Source organism: Tamandua tetradactyla, chromosome 13, assembly GCF_023851605.1.
Source record: "Tamandua tetradactyla isolate mTamTet1 chromosome 13, mTamTet1.pri, whole genome shotgun sequence".
NCBI classification, from domain to species: domain Eukaryota; kingdom Metazoa; phylum Chordata; class Mammalia; order Pilosa; family Myrmecophagidae; genus Tamandua; species Tamandua tetradactyla.
Window position 1 is genome coordinate 8,788,404 of NC_135339.1, and position 19,957 is coordinate 8,808,360.

Sequence of the window (19,957 nt, forward strand, 5' to 3'; positions counted from 1 at the left end):
CCATTTATTCAGATTTCAATTTATTTCAATATTTTGTATGGTTTTCAGTATACACAATGTGTATATCTTTTATTAAATTTATTTCTAGATATTTTATTCTTTTTGACACTATTATAAATGGCATTTACTCATTTTCAGATTATTCATTGCAAGTTATAGAAGTACAATTGGTTATTGTATATTTTATATTACTGACTCCATTTGTTATTTCTGATGTAGTTTTTTTTAGTGCATTCCTTAGTAGAATTTTCTATGTACAAGATCATGTCATTTGCAAATAGAAATAGTTTTCCTTCCTACTTTCCAATATGGATACCTTTTCTTTCATTTTCTTTTCTAATTCTCTCTCACTCTTCTTTGCTGTTGCATAGTATCTCATCATACGATGCCCCATAATTATTTCTACCATTCCCTCACTGGTGGGCATGTAGGTTGTTCCAAATCTCTTGCAATTGCGCTACTGCCATTTAAAATAACCTATCACACGGAACAATTCTCAGATTTTTGGTCTCAGGACTCCTCCACTTTCTTAAGTAGCTGGACGTGGTTACTTGAGGGTCAAACCATCCTAACTAACAACAGCCAGCTAAAAATCGCTTTAACTACAAGGTATTTATCAAATTAAGATAATTTATCTAACAAGTCCAGAGGCAGTATTGGCCCATTTTTGACCCAGCAAGTCAATGAAACCAGCAGAAATGCAAGTGCTTTTCTCTCTGCCATATTCAGCAAGTTGGTGAAATCTTCTATATATCACACACAGGCAAGACTAAGAACTATATAGAAGAGCAGTTTCCTCCCATGCATATCTCTTTATTAGTGAAAAAACCTTTTTTCAGAGATAACCAGCCAGCTTCAGCCCTCTTAGGCCCTTGCAGCTCGAAATGGGCCACATGCCTGTGCCCAAGCTGCCACAGAGGTGAGGAAGAGGAACACCTGGCACTGTAGCCTCTGACGCGCAAGTGGCTCTGAGCAAGGCAGAGAGGATGGCAGGAGTATTCGCTAGGGAGGCAACTGTGCCGGCTTGAAAGGGTTATGTGCCCTAGAAAAACCATGTGTTAGTCCTAATCCCATCCTGTGGAGGCATCCTTTCTTTTAATCCCTAGTCAGCATGCAGGCTGGAAACTTGATTAAATTATGTCCATGGAGATGTGGCATACCCACTGCGGGTATTAACTTTGTATTACAGGGACTTTCAGGTGGGTCCTCATTAGTTTGCTGGCTCCTTTAAAAGAGCAAGCATTTGGCAGAGAGGCTCATTTTTAGAATGACGAGATTCACAAGACACAGAGTCCACACAGCCAGAGAATTTAGGAGATGAAGGAAAACATCTCCCAGAGAGCTTCAGGAAACAAGAAGCCTGGAGAGAAAGTTAGCAGATGACTTTGTGTTCGCCATGTGCCCTTCCAGATGAGAGAGAAGCCCTGAACTTCATCAGCCTTTCGTGAGTGAAGGTAATCTCTTGTTGGTGCCTTAACTGGGAGGGTTTTGTAGACTTGCTTTAATTTGGGCATTTTCAAAGCCTTAGAACTGTAAATTCGCAACTTAATAAATTCCCCCTTTTTAAAAGCCATTTCTTTTCTGGTATATTGCATTCCAGCATCTTACAAACAAGAACAGCAACCAAGAGCGCTGGCCATACTTGATACAGAAAATAACTTACCTGCTCTCTACTATTTTACCATAAGAATATATTCCCTTAGAATACAAGTGCTATTTAAGAGGTGGGGAAACATTCTTGTATGTGACACTGGAAAGTAGGATGCTTGCATTTTCATGTTCTCTCCATTGAGCAATCTAGATTTAAGTTCCCTCTGAGACCTTGCATTATGATGTTAGTTTTAAGATTTGGCCTCCTTTTCAGAGTTTACTGTAGCCAGACAGGAGAACAGAACAGGAAAATTTAGGGTATTATAATGAAGTATCAGTGCTCAAATGATTTCAACAGACTATGAGATGCAGCTGCCATCGGCAATTTGCTGTTCTTGGTGTAGCGCATGGGCAAGAAACTTAAAATAAGAGAGCTAATCTGGTCTTTACGTTGAGATAATAAGTTCTTGCCTTTTCCCAAAGGCGGAAATGGGTCTTGTGGCTCCTTTATGTTAGAGTCATATACTATCAGAGGCAAGGCTGAGATTAAGACTATTTTCAAGATACATGGTGTGCTGGTTTAAAAGGACGTATGTCCCCTAGAAAAGCCATGTTTTAATCAAAATCCCATTTCATAAAGATAGATTAATCCCTATTCAATACTGTATGTTTGAAACTGTAATCAGATCATCTCCCTGGATGATGTGATTTAATCAAGAGTGGTTGTTAAACTGGATTAGGTGACGACATGTCTCCACCCATTTGAGTGGGTCTTGATTGGTTTATTGGAGTCCTATAAAAGAGGAAACATTTTGGAGAATAGGAGATTCGGAGAGAGCAGAGAATGCTGCAGCACCATGAAGTAGAGTCCACAAGTCAGCAACCTTTGGAGATGAAGAAGGAAAACGCCTTCCGGGGAGCTTCATGAAACCGGAAGCCAGGAGAGAAAGTTAGCAGATGACGCCGTGTTCGCCATGTGCCCTTCCAGATGAGCGAGAAGCCCTGACTGTGTGTGCCACGTGCCTTCTCACTTGAAAGAGAAACCCTGAACTTCATCGGCCTTCATGAACCAAGGTATCTCTTGGACATTTCTATAGACTTGTTTTAGTTGGGACAATTTCTCAACCTTGGAACTGTAAATTAGAAACTTATTAAATTCCCCTTTTCAAAAGCCATTCAGTTTCTGGTATATTGCATTCTAGCAGCTAGCAAACTAGAACACATAGGATAGATACTCAAGGTGCCATTTAAATAATTATTGTTTTCTACACTTTCCCTATCAAATGTGGAATCTGTTTTCTTCAAAATATTTTTATTGATAAAACATACAACATACAAACATTCTTAACACACAAACATTCCATACATGGTATAGAATCAATGGCTTACAGTATCATCACAGTTGTGTATTCATCACCATGATCATTTTTTTTTAACATTTGCATCACTCCAGAAAAAGAAAGAAAAAAGAAAAAACTCAATCCCTCATTCTTCCCTCTCATTGACCACTAGTATTTCCATCTATTCAATTTATTTTCACCTTTGTTTCCTGTGCTGGTTTGAAAGGAAGTATGTCCCCTAGAAAAGCCATGTTTTAATCAAAATATCATTTCATAAAGATAGAATAATCTCTAGTCAATACTGTATGTTTGAAACTGTAATCAGATCATCTCCCTGGATGATGTGATTTAGTCAAGAGTGGTTGTTAAACTGGATTAAGGGACAACATGTCTCCACCCATTTGGGCGGGTCTTGAGTAGTTTACTAGAGTCCTCTAAAAGAGGAAATATTTTGGAGAATGAGAGATTCAGAGAGAGCAGAACATAGCTACGAGAAGTCCACCAGCCAGCGACCTTTGGAGATGAAGAAGGAAAATGCCTCCCGGAGAGCTTCATGAAACAGGAAGCCAGGAGATGAAGCTAGCAGATGATGCCGAGTTCGCCATGTGCCCTTCCAACCGAGAGAGAAACTCTGAACTTCACTGACCTTCCTGAACCAAGGTATCTTTCCCTGGATGCCGCAGATTGGACATTTCTATAGACTTGTTTTAATTGGGACATTTTCTCGGCCTTAGAACTGTAAACTAGCAACTCATTAAATTTCCCTTTTTAAAAGCCATTCCTTTTCTGGTATATTACATTCTGGCAGCTAGCAAACTAGTTCCCCCTATTATTTGTTTATTTTTTATCCATATTTTTCCCTCATCTGTCCATACCCTAGCTAGAAGGAGCAGCAGACACAAGGTTTTCACAATCACACAGTCACACTGTAAAAGCTTTATCATTATACAATCATCTTCAAGAAACAAGGCTACTGGAACACAGCTCTACAATTTCAGATCCTTCCCTCTAGCCGCTCCATAAACTAAAAAGGGATATCTATATAATACATAAGAATAACCTCCAGGATAACCTCTTGACTCTGAAATCTCTGTCACTATATTTTTTCTCATGTCTCTCTTTCCCCTTTTGGTCAAGAAGGCTTTCTCAATCCCTTGATGCCGTGCTGTCTCATCCCAGGATTTTTATCCCATGGTGCCAGGGAGGTTTACACTCCTGGGAGTTATGTCCCATGTAGAGGAGGAGGGCAGTGAGTTCAACTGCCATGTCAGCTTAGAGAGAGGCCACATCTGAGCAACAAAAGAGGTTCTCTGGGGGTGACTCTTAGACCTTATCTTAAGGAGGCTTAGCCTATCCTTTGCAGGAATAAGTTCCATATGGGCAAACTCCAAGATTGAGGGCTCAGCCTATTGATTTGGTTGTCCCCACTGCTTGTTAAAACATCAGAAATTCTCCAAATGGGGAAGATGAATATTGACCCCTTTTTCCCCATTCCCCAAGGGTACTTTGCAAACACTTCTTTATTCCAAATGTGGAATCTTGGAGGGCCACCAAAAACCAGTGAAGCACAAAGGAATCATATCTTAAGATGGTGGGTTGGAGCTATGCACCAGAGAAAAACACAGAAGAGAAGGGTGAGGCCAGGAGAAGTTACCATATGCACTGTCATACATCAGAAAAGCTCAGGACCAAGGATCACTGGCAGCCAGCCCCAGAACGCCACAGTTTTTGGGGGAAAGCATCACCTTGATGATGCCTTGTTTTGGACATTCCTTAGCCTCAAAACTGTGAGTTAATAAATTCCCACGTTTTAGCCAGCACACTGCATGAGTCTGCATGAGCAGCCAAGGAAACTAAAATACTTAGATCCTAAAAACTGATACCTGTCAGCCATCCATAATGAAAGGTAAGTTCAGCTATTAAAAAAACAAACAAACGAGGCATCAGTGAACAACACTTAATATCAGTGTGTCAGTGGGAAGATGCTAATACAGACACACAGAAAGTATCAGTACACTTCAAGGATGAGAGAAATTTGAACAAAAGTTCAAGTTAAAGCATGCATTTATTCCCACCTTCATGTATTTTTTTCTGGGTCCGGAATTTTTAATCATCTTCAGCCAAAAAGGAATTATTGTGAATAACTATTTGGTATACGTTGACTGGTGAATTATAAACTTGGACTATCTATTGTAATTTCATATTTTCTAGTATCTCTTCGTTATACAATAAAGACATCCACCACCCTGCCCTGCCAAAAAGTGAACTGCACACATTAGAGGCGCCATCATAGTTGGGTTTAAATTAAGTAGAAAAAATGAAAAGAAATCAAGCCCTGAGCAATTCAGTTCCTTGAATCTAATATATTTCATTTAACATTTTCTTAAAGAAAAATTAAAAGTTGCATGTGGTAGTTTGAAGCTGTTATGTACCCCAGAAAAGGCCATGTTCTTTTAATTCATTCCTCACAGTGCAGACCTTTTGCAGATGGGACCTTCTCATTAACTTATGTGAATTGAGATACAACATTCAAGGTGGTCTTAATCCTCTTGCTGGAGTCCTTTAGCAGAGTATAAACTACATAAAACTAAGGGATATGAATTAAGAGAAGTTGAGAGGAAGCACTGAAGCCAGAAGCTGGAAACAACAAAACCTAGGAGAGAAGGACCAGCAGACATTGCCATGTCTTGCTATTAGACAGAGGAACCCACGCTCACTGGTAACCTGTCCACAGAGAAGGTATTATCCTGTTGTTGCCTTAATTGGGACATTTTCATGGCCTCTGAACTGTAAATGTGCATGCTAACAAATTCCTATTGTAAAAGCCAACCCATTCCCAGTATACCGCATTTCGGCAGCTTTAGCAAACCAAAACAGATTTTGGTACCAGGAGAGTAGGAAGCTGCTGAGTTTACAAATACCAAAAATGCTGGAATAATTTATAAATGGATAAGGGAAAGATTCTGAAAGAATTGTGAGATGCTTGACAGAAAAGCCCTAGATTGCTTCGAAGAGATTGTTGATAAAAATTCATTACTAAGGGTACTTCTGATGAGGCCTTAGACAGAAATCCTGTGTCATTGCAAATTGTCAGAAAGGCAACCCTTGTTTTAAAGTGGCATAGAATTTGGCAAAATTGAGCCCTAATGTTAGACAGAAGGCAGAATTTGAAAATCGTGAGCTTGGATATTCAGCCAAAGAGATTTCCAAATTAAATGTGGAAAATATGGCCTAATTTTTCCCTTGCTGCTTATAGTAAAATATGAGAGAAAAGGAGTAAGTTACATAGAAACCAGGAATTGAAGGTTTGAAAAATTCTGAGCTTCCAGAAAATGAATCCCTAGAGAATAGTATCCCAATGTGAGGATTTAACCAAATATGGAACCAGCCAGCCATTTCAGTGCAAGTCACGATTGTAGATGGAATTATCCAGAAAGGATCTGTGGAAAGTCCTACTGTCTGATGGTTGCGACCCCTGCATTCTGCATGCAAAACTGACAAGTCTTTTTTTTTTTGCATGTCAGATCTGTAGGAATGGAAGCACTGCCAGTCTGGAATAAAAGGAACAGAAAAGGGACAGACTGAAGGAAAAATGACTTCAAAGGCAGAACCATGGAAGCAAAAGTCTGGACCCAAGAAACCTCAGGTCAGGAGAACAGACCCACACATGCACACAGAGAGAGTGAGTCTGTCCTGGAGGTTGCAGAGGACAGGCCCTCCTCTCCCGTATTCAGAAAGAGTGTTACCACCCGAGGCTCTCGAGATGCCTGAGGGACTGAGAGGAGCTTGGCTGCCCTACCGTTCAGGAAGAGTAGAGCTGCCCCAGGCCTCAAGAGAGAGGATGGAGCACATTCCCCAGGGATTGGGGTGAGTCTGGCCACTACCCCACGTTTCTAAAGGGGCTGAGCCTGTGCCCTGGAGACGGAAGAGAGTCCAGAGAGTCTGGCCACTGCCCTGATGCCTGAGGAGGGTGGGGTTTAGAGTTTGCTCATCTCCCCCAGTGTCTGAAGATGCTCGGGCCCTCACCCCAGCGTTTGGAGAGAACAGAGCCACTGTTCACTAGCAGCTGAAAAGGATAGGGCTGCTGCTCTATCAAGCCCTGAGAAAAAAAATGTCTTTTATAACTGACTTTCAGACCTTGAAATCTAATGAAGTATGCCCTGCAAGTTTTGAGAACTGTTTGGGACATGTGGCCATGCTTGATTTAACATTTATCCTATGACTGCCCCTCCTCTGTATATAGGAAGCAGGTGACTTGTTCCAAGTTTCACAGGTCCACAGCCTCAGGGGAATTTTGCCCCTGGACAGATGACATCTGTAAATGATTTTAATGAGACTTTGTACTTCATATTGTTACTGAAATGATTTAAGCCTTCTGTGAAACTGTGATGGAATGAAAATATTTTGCGTTTGGAAAGAACAATGTCATTTGGTGGTCCAGAGGGTGGAGTGTGGTAACTTTTAAGTTTATGTATATGGGTATGTGGATATGGATATGCATTATGCGCCCCAGAAAAGGCCATGTTCTTTTAATCCATTCTTTTGCTGTAGACCTAGTGTAGGTGGGAACTTTTTTTAAAAAAAAACTTTTTTTTATTAATTAAAAAAAATTAACAAACAAAACATTTAGATATCATTCCATTCTACATATACAATCAGTAATTCTTAATATCATCACATAGTTGCATAACAGATCGATCGATCTTCTATCGATTTAGAAAAAGAAATAAAAAGACAACAGAAAAAGAAATAAAATGATAATAGAGAAAAAAAAGACTATACATACCATACCCCTTACCCTTCGCTTTCATTTACCACTATTTCACACTGAATTTATTTTAACATTTGTTCCCCCTATTATTTATTTTTATTCCATATGTTCTACTCTCCTGTTGATATAGTAGCTAAAGGGAGCATCAGACATAAGGTTTTCACATTCACAGAGTCTCATTGTGAAAGCTATTATCATTGTTCAATCATCATCAAGAAACATGGCTACTGGAACACAGCACTACATTTTCAGGCAATTCCCTCCAGCCTCTCCACTACATCTTGAACAACAAGGTGATATCTACTTAATGCATAAGAATAACCTCCAGGATAACCTCTTGACTCTGTTTGGAATCTCTCAGCCATTGACACTTTGTCTCATTTCACTCTTCCCCCTTTTGGTCCAGAAGTTTCTCTCAATTCCTTGATGTTAATTCTCAGCTCATTCTAGGGTTTTTCTCAGTCCCTTGATGCTGAGTCTCAGCTCATTCCAGGATCTCTGTCCCACGTTACCAGGAAGGTCCACACCCCTGGGAGTCATGTCCCACGCAGTGAGGGGGAGGGTGGTGAGACTGCTCATCATGTTGGCTGGAGAGAGAGGCCACATCTGAGCAACAAAAGAGGCTCTCTTGGGGGTGACTCTTAGGCCTAAATCTTAAGTAGACTTGACCTATCCTTTGTGGGTTAAGTTTCATGTGAACAAACCCCAAGACTGGGGGCCCAGCCTATAGCTTTGGTTGTCCTAGGTGGGACCTTTTGATTAGGTTATTTCAAACGAGATGTGAATTGCCTCACTGAGTCTTGATCCTCTTGCTGGATTCCTTTATGAAAGGATAAAACGCATACAGAAACGAAGAGAGATGAAACCAAGAGACGCTGAGAGGAAGCCACTGAAGCCAGAAGCTGGAGGCAACAACACCTGGGAGAGAAGGACCAGCAGAAGTCCCAATGCACTTTGCCGTCGGACAGAGGAACCCAAGCTCACCAATAACCAATCTTCAGAGAAGGTATCATCCTGCGGATGCCTTAACTGGGATATTTTCACAACCTTAGAATTGTAACTCGTAAGCTAAAAAATCCCCACTGTAAAAGCCAACCCTTTTCTGGTATGGTACATTTTGTCAGTTTTAGCAAACCAAAGCACTGCCTAAATAAGGACAACAGAAAAACTGTCCTGGATGTCCACTATAACCATGTATCACTTTCCTGCAGGCATCTGATCAGCACCCCTCACTGATCGAAATCTCACTGTCTGGACGCAGGAACAGAATAGATGGGACAACAAAGGATACATATATCATTCCTAATCTATTTCAGTAGATAGATGCCATTTCTAATCTATACCATTTTTTTCTCATGACAGAACACTTAGATCTTTCTGGTTTTTCTTTACAGCTATCAGACTAAAGCAACAATAACAGGAAAAGATGAATCTGAATTTAAAGTAGAACAAAACTGAAAGTTCTGAAAAATGGAAAAGAAAGGCTTAGAAATACACAAGGACCATCAAACTAACTCCATCATGCAACTAAGGTACTAATTGTTGGAAAAGCAATGACTAGGTAAATTATGTGTTTTCCTCTACTCTTAATCTATTTTTATTGTGAAGTAATTTAATCCATAATTATTTGTTTTAAAATATTTTTTCTTTGGGAATCATTTTGGATTTACAGAAGAGTTGTAAAGATATGTGCTGGTTTGAAAGGATGTACGTATCCGAGAAAAGCCAGGTTTTAATCCTAATCCCATTTTGTAAAGGCAGCTGTTTCTTCTAATCCCTATTCAGTACTGTATATTTGGAACTGTAATTAGATCATCTCCCTGGAGATGTGACTCAATCAAGAGTGGTTTTTACTAGATTAGATGGAGATGTGTCTCTACCCACTCGGGTGGGTCTTGATTAGTTTACTGGAATCCAATAAAAGAGAATGACAAGAGAGAAAGCCAGGAGATTCTGAGAGCAGAGAATGACGTAGTCATGAGAAGCAGGGAGTCCACCAGCCAGCGATCTTTGGAGATGAAGAAGGAAAATGCCTCCCAGGGAGCTTCATGAAACAGGAAGCCAGAAAAGAAAGCTAGCAGATGACACTGCGTATGCCATTTGCCCTTCTAGCCGAGAGAGAAACCCTGTGCTCACTATGTGCCTTCTCACTTGAGAGAGAGACCCTGAACTTTAGCAACCTTCTTGAACCAAGGTAGCTTTCCATGGATGCCTTTGGACATTTCTATAGACTTGCTTTAACTGGGGCATTATCTTGGCCTTAGAACTGTAAACTAGCAACTTATTAAATTTCCCTTCATAAATACCATTCCATTTCTGGTATATTGCATCTGGCAGCTAGCAAACTAGAACAAGACACTATAAAGAGTTCCCATAAACCTTTCACCCAGCTTTTCCTAGTGTTGACATCTCACAAACCCAGAGCGCATTCATCAAAACTCAGAAACTAACACTGGTACTATGACGTCATCTTGCCCAAACCATCACGCTGTCCAATATGCTTTTTGCCATATCCCCTGGTGCTGTACCAAGGGTGTGCGTCTCCATCCTTGCCTAACCCCAGCCTTGTAGGGTGGTCACGTTTCATAATTTATGACCTCAATCCCCTGAGCTACTCAGGCTACAAGCAACTCATAGGCTTCCAGGAAGGCATCCACTCTAAGTGCTGGCCAGAAAGGTATGACGTGACTAACGCTGTTAGAAAATCGGCTTTTTAATTTTAATTTCATTTCCAATCTGTGTGTATCTCTGTGACGATTCCCCTTTTAAAAAGTGGTCCAACTTTTGTGCATCAAAGGACAATATCTATAAGGTGAAAAGACAACCCACAGAATGGGGAGAATATATTCTCAAATCATACGTCTGATAAGGGTATTCATAATATATTTTACAACTCAACAATAAAAAGGCAAACAACCTAACTAAAAATGGGCCAAAGGTTTGAATACACATTTCTCCAAAGAAGATATACAAACAGCCAAACAAACAAATGAAAAGATACTGAATACTATAGTTTTTAGGGAAATGTAAATCAAAACAGTGAGGTACTACTTCGCACCCACTCAGATGGCTATTTAAAAAATAAATAAATATGTTTTGATGAGGATGCAGAGAATTTGGGACCCTTAAGCATTGCTGGTGGGAATGTAAAGTGATGCAGTCTCTCTGAAAAAGAGTTTGGCAGTTCCTCAAAAAGTTAAATAGAGAATTAACTATATGACCTAGCAATTCCACTCCTAGGTAAAACACCTCAAAAGAACGGAAAAAAAGAATAATTTGTGAATATAAATTGGTAACTGCATCTACAATCAACAAAGGAAAGTGCCCTCAGCAATGTGCAAAATCTCCTCATCCAATCAGTTGGAAGTCTTAAAAGGCAGGATTTCAAAGGTCAGAACACTCTGCCTCAACCTCAGCTCTGGTCTTGCTGGAATTTCTAGCCAGCCAGCTGCCTCTGGGAAATTTGCACCAAGGACTTGAGCATCACGTTTAATGACATTTTCAGCTTCCAGCATGCCTTACAGAGTTTAGATTTGCCAGTTCCCTCAGTTGTGTGAGCCAATCCAATCAACCAATCAATAAGTCAGTCAATATATGAATCCTACTGGCTCTATTTATCTGGAGAACTCCGAGTGATACACTTGCATACCAATGTTCATAACAGCTTTATTCACTATAGCCAAAGGCAGAAATGACCCATGTGTCCATCAGCAAATGAATGCACAGGTAACATTCGAGATGCAGTAGAATATAACTTAGCCACAAAAAGGAACAAAGTTCTGATACATGCTACAACATGGTTCACTTATATGAAATACCTAGAATATGCAAATTCATAGAGATAGGAAGTGGGTTATAGGTTATGATGGGTGAAGGCTTGGGGGAGAATGGGAAACTAATGCTTAATCAGTACAGAGTTTCTGCTTGGAGAGATGAAAAGGCTTTGATAATGGATGATGATGGTGGCAGCCCAACATTGCGAATGCAATTAATCCACTGAACCGTATACTTGAAAGTGGTTTAAATAGGAAATTTTATGTTGTATATACTACCACAATATTTTTTTAAGTTCAAATAACGTTGAAAATGATACTCACGACAATTTTCTGATACCATCAATTTGATATTAATACCACCAATAAAGTAGTCAATTTTTTTTAAAAAAAGCATATAATTGGATTTCATCAAACTTAAATTTTTTGTGGTTCAAAGAACACCAGCAAAAAAGTGAAGAGACAACCCACAGAATGGCAAAAAATATTTGCACATCATGTATCTGTTAAGGGATTTCTAGTATACATAAAGAACTCTTACAACTCAATAATAAAACAACAACCCTATTTTAAAATGGGCAAATGATCTAAATAGACATTTCTCCATAAAAGAAAAGCAAATGGCCAACAAACACACGAAAAGGTGTATAACTTCATTATTCCTCGAAGAAATGCAAATCAATACCACAATGAGTGATCACTTCACACACACTAGGCCTGTTATTATCAAAAAGACAGTTACAGGTGTTGGTAAGGGTGCGGAGGGAATGGAGTCTTCCTACACTACTGTAGGAATGAAAAAAGGTGAAGCCACTTTGGAAAACAGTTTAAGGGTTCCTCAAGAAGAAACACTGAGTTACCACCTCGCCCGGCAATTCCACAACTAGGGATAAACTCAAAAGAAGTGAGAACATATGGCCACGTAAAAACTTGTATCTGAATGTTCCTGACATTATTCATAATAGCCAAAAAAGTGCAAACAACCCAAAAGTTCATGGACTAGTGAATGGATAAACAAAATGTGGTAAATCCATACAATGGAATATTATTCAGCGATAAAAAGAAAGTACTGAAGCATGCTACAACAGTAGATGAACCTTGGAAACATTATGCTAAGTGAAAGAGGTTAGTCACAGAGATCTGTGCAGTGTATGATTCCATTTATATGCAATGTCCAGAATAGACAAATCCAGAGACAGAAAGTAAAAGCACGTATAATCTTTTCAAATTAAATTATTTTTTAAACGACAATCTTGCTCATGTATTTATATACTATGTCTTTCTAATCCCTAAAATTCTTCTTCTAAAATATTTTTTTTCCTGTTTCTTTTGCATGGGCAGGCACCGGGAATCAAACCCGCGTCTCCAATATGGCAGACGAGAATTCTGCCTGCTGCGCCATCATCGCACCCAACCTAAAATAGTTCTAAAAGCACAAAAGCACGGTATGCGTCAAGAACCGACTTGGAATTTTAAACCAGAGGCGGAAAACCATTATGCCTCTGTTTAAATGTTATCAAATGACCAAAATCCCCTTCAAGTTAAATTCTGGCCTTTTTTGGCACTGGAAACTACTAATAACTAAACTTTAATTTGCAAAATGTCATAAAGGCTATCATCAATGTAAAACGGATACTCTCTAGACTTTACAATATAGTAAATAATTTCAACTGGATGGAACAGATTCTTAAAATATTTCTCAGACTAGCAGAACTATCATAACTTTAGAGCCAGATTAATGGGTTTTTATCTTAGCCATTATTTACCAGCCAGATGATCAATAATTTAGTTGGTATCTGTGAGCCTCAGTTTCCCCTTTTGTTAAATCTGGAATTATAATACCTACTTAAGACAAAAAATACTCCAACTATTCACTATATACTAAATACAGAAAAAGGGATAATTTCACTCTTTTTCAAATGCTCAGATGTACACTTTGAATTTTTTTTACAACCTGCATGCAATTAAAAAACATAGACTATGAAAATTAAAACCGCAGCTAATTTATTGGGTTCTTGTAGAGCCATTTTGCAAGGCACCTACACATAGAAGACTCTCAAAAAATAATTTTCAATGCTGTGACCTTGTCCCTGTCTTATCCTTTCCACCTACTTGAGTTCAAGTGGACAAGGCTTAGAGAGGGCAAAATAAAGCATTAATTTTTCTAAAGGTTGCAGCTATCGAGAGAGAGATAAACAAGGACCATAAAATTAAGTTTCTAAGCCACTTTTATCCCACTCAAACAAGCCAAAGGATTTAATCTGAAGAGAAAAACATTCCCACATGTTCCAAGCTGATGAAATTCTTCTGAAACACTGGGTCCTTTTTTTTTTTCTAATGTAAAATTATAGTTCTATCAAGAGAAAAGGAAATTTGGTACCCCAATATTTTGACCACAAAGCCAACTAGGGAATCAGGGTGGAGAATATTTTCCACTGAGAAACAAAATACACATATAGGAAACGACTACAATTTCTTTCAGAAACAAGGGAAGACACACAACTCCACTTGCAAGAACGTACGATTTGTGCTTTGAAAGTACACGGGGATAGACGAATGTAACTGACCAAAGTTGACACTTTATACTTCACAGACTATTTTGAGTTTTAAGAAATTCTATTTTGCATATTCTAATAGATGGATAACGTGAACATGTCTAGAGGGACAGTAGTTGCAGGTCGAAACGTGCCATTATAAAACCACCAAAATATACTGGGACCACCAGAGCTGTGAGGTAGCTTCGGGTAAATCGTCTGAGCTCAGGATTTTTCCAAGCTTGCTAACTTACCCACAGAAAGCGTGTAACCAGCACTTCTCATAATGTCTGTATAAGAGCATCACTGAAACCTTTGTAGGTTAAAACTGACAAATCTCATTCGGACCATTCAACTAATTGTTATTGTGAAAGAATTTTCTGGAGTAAGACTGCACTTCTTCAGTTTCCTGGTTTGATTTTAGACTACCTTAAGAACATATTTTCGAAAACAGGAATCACAGTAAACTGTAAAAACATACTACAATGTTTTACCAAATGACTGAATGGGATAAAAATGCAAACACTTAAGTGGTAGAAGCGATTGCGCGGCTCTCTCCCTTCCAGTTTGTTGCGAGCCGTTTCCAAAATCAAACTCAGGAGAGCGGTGGATGCGTCCCAGTTCCGGAGAATAATGCCAAGCACCTGCACCGGGCCCTCCACCGCGCCTTCTCCCGCCCACCCTTCGGCGCCCCCACAGGCCGCTCCGCCCGGGCCGCCGAGGGCCCGCCCCGGGGGAGGCAGGAGGAGGCAGGGGGCCGCCCCAGCCCAGCCGCGCGGGCGGAAAGGAGGGACAGTCGTGACTCACCGCCCCGGGCCCGCAGCCAGACCGCGCTGCCTCCGTCCGTTGTCCCCGGTCCCGGGTTCGCCGCGCAGCCTCCAGCTGCCCCCGGCTGTACGCTTAGGCCCCTCCCCGGTGCCCGGCCCGGCGCACACCGACCTGCGACGCGGGCCACAGGAGGGGGCGCCCGTCCCCGAGGCCACCCGAGCAGCCCGGGCCACCGCGGCTCCCGCCCTCGCCCCTCCCCCCCTCAATAGGGAGGGCCAGAGGGGATGCGGAAAAGGGGGGCACGAGCATGCGCGCCGGGGCCTTCCTGCGCCTGCGCGCGTCCCCCGCCCCCGCCCAGGGAGGCCGGGCAGAGGCGGAGGCGGAGGCGGGAGGCGCCGCGCGCGCCCCCCGCGCTGCCACTCACTGGCGTCGTTGGGCCGGGGCCCCCCAAGTCCATCCTCCCCGTTAGGCGGCGAGGGCGGCGAGGGGAGGGGCAGCCGGGGAGGCAGGAAGCTGCGGCTTAAAAGGACAGCCGGCGCCGGGCTCTTCCTCCGTCGGCCCCAGGCCTCTGCGCTCGCTCGCCCCCGGCCCGCACGCACCTCTCCGCTCCGCTGCGCATCCGCCCGCCGCCATGTACCGCTGTCTGGGGGAAGCGCTGCAGCTGCTGCCCCGGGCCGGCACCGCCGCCCTGGGCTCTGCCGACTCGGCCGCGCTGCTGGGCCGGGCCTGCGGGCCGCCCCGAGCCGCCGCCACCCCGCAGCCGGGGCTCGCGCCGCCCGCCCGGAGGCACTACAGCGAGGCGGCGGCCGAGCGCGAGGACGACCCCAACTTCTTCAAGATGGTGGAGGGCTTCTTTGACCGCGGCGCCAGCATCGTGGAGGACAAGCTGGTGGAAGACCTCAAGACCCGCGAGAGCGAGGAGCAGAAACGAAACCGGGTGCGCGGCATCCTGCGGATCATCAAGCCCTGCAACCACGTACTGAGCCTCTCGTTCCCCATCCGGCGCGACGACGGCTCCTGGGAGGTCATCGAAGGCTACCGCGCCCAGCACAGCCAGCACCGCACGCCCTGCAAGGGAGGTGAGCGTCCGGCTCGGGGTCACCTCGGCTCCCCCCTGCCCCGGGGCGACTTTTCAGACCCTCCACACACCCCACCCGGGGTCCCCCCTGGGATGATCCCCCAGCGTCAGGATGCACTGGGCGAAGATCCAACCCCCACCCCCACCCTGGATGCTTCAGGCTGGGGGTGGTTGGTGATGTTTTTCCAACCTAAAACCTTCGCACAGTTGCCCCTGACTCCTTTCCCCCCGCGAGAAAGCACCCCGGATCCCTCTGCATATGCCGATGCCCCATGCAGAATAAACACCGCCCCAGGCTCCTTTTGGTCCCCTTGTGCGTGTGTGTCACACTGGGTGGGCCCAGCCGAAATGCACTTCTAGAAAAGGGAATGACTGGCCCAGCACATTTTGCAAGTTTTCGTGGGTTTCAGTAACTTGTACCTGAATGCATAGTATGAAAGAAGTTATTTCCCGATTTTTTTTTTCATTCGCGTTACAACAGTGACAGATGATACAGAAACATAAGACAGGGGATGGCCCTGTAAGTTTGCAGTCCACATAGTTTTATTAACCAAAGGAATTTTAATCGCACGTCAACCTTTTAAATTATTTTCCAACCCTGAAAGCTTCTACCGTTCTATACACGCACTTAAAAAAAAAAGAAAGAAAGAAAGAAAAAAACGCTATGTGTGCAGTGTAATACCTCTTACAAATAAACACGGGCTGTCCTAAACAGTAAATGTGAAGAGTGTAGAACTGGGGCCAGCCAATGGAATGAAATAGGCTTGGGGGTGTGTACTGGTCCTGGCTGGGACCAGGTTTGAGCTTGGAGAAAAAGAGAGAAGTATGTGAAGAAAGGAATTTACTCAGTTGCTAGTTGGTGTTGAGTCAGTTGCAGTTCCGCAGGCACCAAGTTATTCTGTAGTTTTAAATTTGAATGTCTGTAGTCATATTGCTTGCTTTGAGCAAATGAAAACTTTTGACATTTTTCCTGAAATACATTGCATAACAATACCCCTTTAATGGTGTTTAAAGGTAACCTAAAAATAGAAAAGACAAAATCACATTTTTTTCTATTATAAAACATTTATGTATAATTGAGGTCCTCATTCTAGAAGGCCAGACCTGAAGGAAGGGAAATGGCTTGACCATTGAGCACAGAGGAACTTGAACTAGGCCCTTTGTCTCTGGTGTTACATTTCTGTTCTACCAGCCTACTTGTTAGGAAATGTTTTAGGAATTGTCTCTCTACCAGAGCGTTCCAGCTCTGCTGGCTTTCCCAGCCTGGGGGCAAAGGTTGTTTAAATGGTTTAATGATTTACTTTTACTTGCTAAATTTGCATTTGATTCCACCTATATCTGTGACTTTGGGGCCTTAATCATCCTCTAGGTGTCCTTTCCTCCTCTAAAACTAAGGTTTGAACCACTTTGACGTTTAACTTCCCTTCCAGATCCAAAATTATGTCAAATGTACACTGTCGGTCTCCTACCACTCCTTAACTCACTAGACCAAGAATACAAGTTCAGACTCCCAAGAAAAGCAAACAAGGACATATGTATATTTGTAGGAAAAGGCAAAGTATAGTAGATATTAAATTGTAATGTTTGGACATCAGGTCTATTGTACTGTCTTCTAGGCAGCATTTTCCAGTTCCTTAAAACATACACGAATAAACCCAATATATTCGTTTTCTTGTAGGACCTGATATGGGTTCCTTGAAATTTATATACTTCTGTTCATTATATGCCAAGCCCTCCTCCTTACCTTTGAAAAAGCGACTTCACGTAAGCAGCACAAGTTTACCAGAACTTGTCATTCCTTTTCCTCTTGTTGCCACAGCAGTTTTAGGACCAAAATATTGAGCCTAGCAACAAATTACATCATCCCCACCAAAACTCTGTTACTGTAGCATTTGCTCATGGTAGAGTGTGATACAATTCTCTGCTCCATTTAGCCCACTTACTGAAAGGTTTGCTCCTGAAAGCATTATTAATTCCCAGCATATAAGCATACAGAAACTGAATTATAATAATCAATATAGCAGTTTTGCAGGATAATGTAATTAGAAGGAACACTGACCTCTACAAAGTGATAAATTTGTTTATATTAAGGAATTTGAAAGACTTTATGAAGAGAATAGGATCAGGGAGGATTATGTAGCTATGAAAGGTCTTACAAATGTTTTAGTGTGCCTAAGATAAAATAACAGACTGCATACTGAATGGATGATAGCAAGATGTAGACTTCCACTGTTGGTTTTCAGGACATCCCAGGCTCTCCCTAGCCATTTATCATTCTCTTGGATTGCAGAGAATTTTCAATCCAGGAGTGTTTATTTTCAACAGATTTTTCTTCATCTGAACCCAAATTTTTTTTGACTTAAGAGAAAGTTGTTCACCTCCTTGGTCCCACTCTGGGCTCAGAAACACGGAATTTATTAGATGATAGGGATTTTTAAAAATGCTTTGGGTAAGCCCTATGAATCTAAGGACTTCACTCTTTTTAAACACACTTCATCTCACTCGTGTCCCCCAGCATGCTTCCCTGACATTGCTCTGAAAACAACCTCTTCTCTCCTTTTCATCCTCTTGCAAACCCTCAGCTTTCCATGTCTGTAACTTTTCTTTGAGTACCTCACACCTGAGTTTTCTGCAGTCAGATTTTCAAGGTTGAAGCAAAGCAATCAATCTGATTATAATCTCTGCAAGGAAAACAGGTGGTTTTAACTCCTGGGAGCAGCTGATGTGGACTTATTCCAAGTCAGTATTTAATAAATACATATTGTTTTTGTGTTCTTCTTTCAAATTAGCCTTAAATGCAGTTTTAGAGCCATGTTAAAAAAAAAATCCACCCTGTTAATTTACAGTCACACACTGGGCTATTTTTCGTGTGTTTTTTGGTTTGGTTTTGGTTTTTCTTTCCTAAAAATGGGTCCAGCTGCCTAATTCCCACGTACAATTAACTGATGTTGTTAGGTTTGCTCCTGTCAAGGATTTTCAAAAGTGTGCCATGGACTCAGGGGTGAAACTTTAAGAGAGGCTTTACAGACATTTTCAGCGAAGATTAATGATGTGGGAGTAAGCAGCTCCTACAAGGAGATGCATCTGAAGGTCCTGGGATATTTTAAAACATTGATTGTGTCTATTAACTTTTTCAATAAATTCTCGGTACTTTGTTGGCCATGGTTCTGTCTAAGAACAGTCTACAGCCTATCTATTTAGTAGAAGTTTATCACTTACAAATTGGGGGGTGCACGGGTGGTTCAGCAGTAGAATGCTCACTTGCCATGCAGGAGACCTGGGTTCAATCCCCAGCCCATGCACCCCTCTCCAAAAAAAATTTAATTTCGGTGAAAAGTACAGATTGATAATAGCCGTCATGAAATAGGAGCCAATTTACTTTTCTTCCATCCTGTGCCTTGTCTCCACTGTCTTGATATTAAAACTAAGTCAGAATTCCCTGTGGTTACTTCTTCCTCCAATCATAGAACCTTAAGTTATTATCATTCAAATGTAGTTGGGCTATAAATGGATCCTCTGATATAGTAAACCTAAATCTTTAATTACAGATATCAGTCCATTAAACCTTAAGAGGCAAGATGCAAATTAAAAACAACAGTCCCGAATGTTACTTACTTTATTTTTGCTATGCTGAATTGACAACCAGTAAAACTTGGGTAACTCTGAACAAACCCACACTGATTTTTTTTTATTTTAAGTATAGGAGTACATGTGAGTCTGCTTTCACAAGATAAAATAGAGCCTGTGTAAGTAAATTAAATTTAGAATTTAAGTAGGTTGGGAAATTCAGATGGAAGACAGGCAATTTGTATGTCTTCTAGCCCTTAGCCCTGAGAGGTTTTTGTTTTTTCGTACTTTTTAGTTAAATATGGATGTTGCCATTATAAAGTCTTTTTTACGTGATAGAAACAAAGACTAGTTTTAGACTTTCTAAAGTCTAAAAGACTTTATTCACCGAGAAGACTAGTGAATAAAGAACTACCATAATATTGGAGACCTGTACATCAGACTGTCATCTTAGTCTTCCAGTGTGTGTGTGTGTGTGTGTGAATCCATCCAGCAAGTTTGCTTTGGCAGTAAAAAGCCCATATGCAGAAAGGCAA

At 41.6% G+C, this 19,957-nt stretch overlaps 2 protein-coding genes across 6 annotated transcripts in view; one reads left to right on the forward strand and one right to left on the reverse strand.

Moving 5' to 3' along the window:
* The window catches only part of SHLD2 (shieldin complex subunit 2), a 111,402-nt gene extending 96,404 nt beyond the window's left edge, over window positions 1-14,998 (reverse strand). For 4 of the 5 annotated variants that reach the window (XR_013161373.1, XM_077124680.1, XM_077124684.1 and 1 more), the window contains exon 1: window positions 14,816-14,910. The gene's annotated coding sequence lies outside the window, so the exon portion shown is untranslated. Of the gene's footprint in view, window positions 1-14,815 lie in introns of all 5 variants that reach the window. The other variant, XM_077124683.1, reaches the window with a different exon arrangement.
* A 140-nt stretch (window positions 14,999-15,138) lies between these two features.
* Window positions 15,139-19,957, forward strand: part of GLUD1 (glutamate dehydrogenase 1) — a 41,169-nt gene continuing 36,350 nt past the window's right edge. The window contains exon 1 of the mRNA XM_077124685.1: window positions 15,139-15,855. Coding sequence (XP_076980800.1) covers window positions 15,408-15,855 — 448 coding nt within the window. The 5' untranslated portion in view covers window positions 15,139-15,407. The remainder of the gene's footprint in view (window positions 15,856-19,957) is intronic.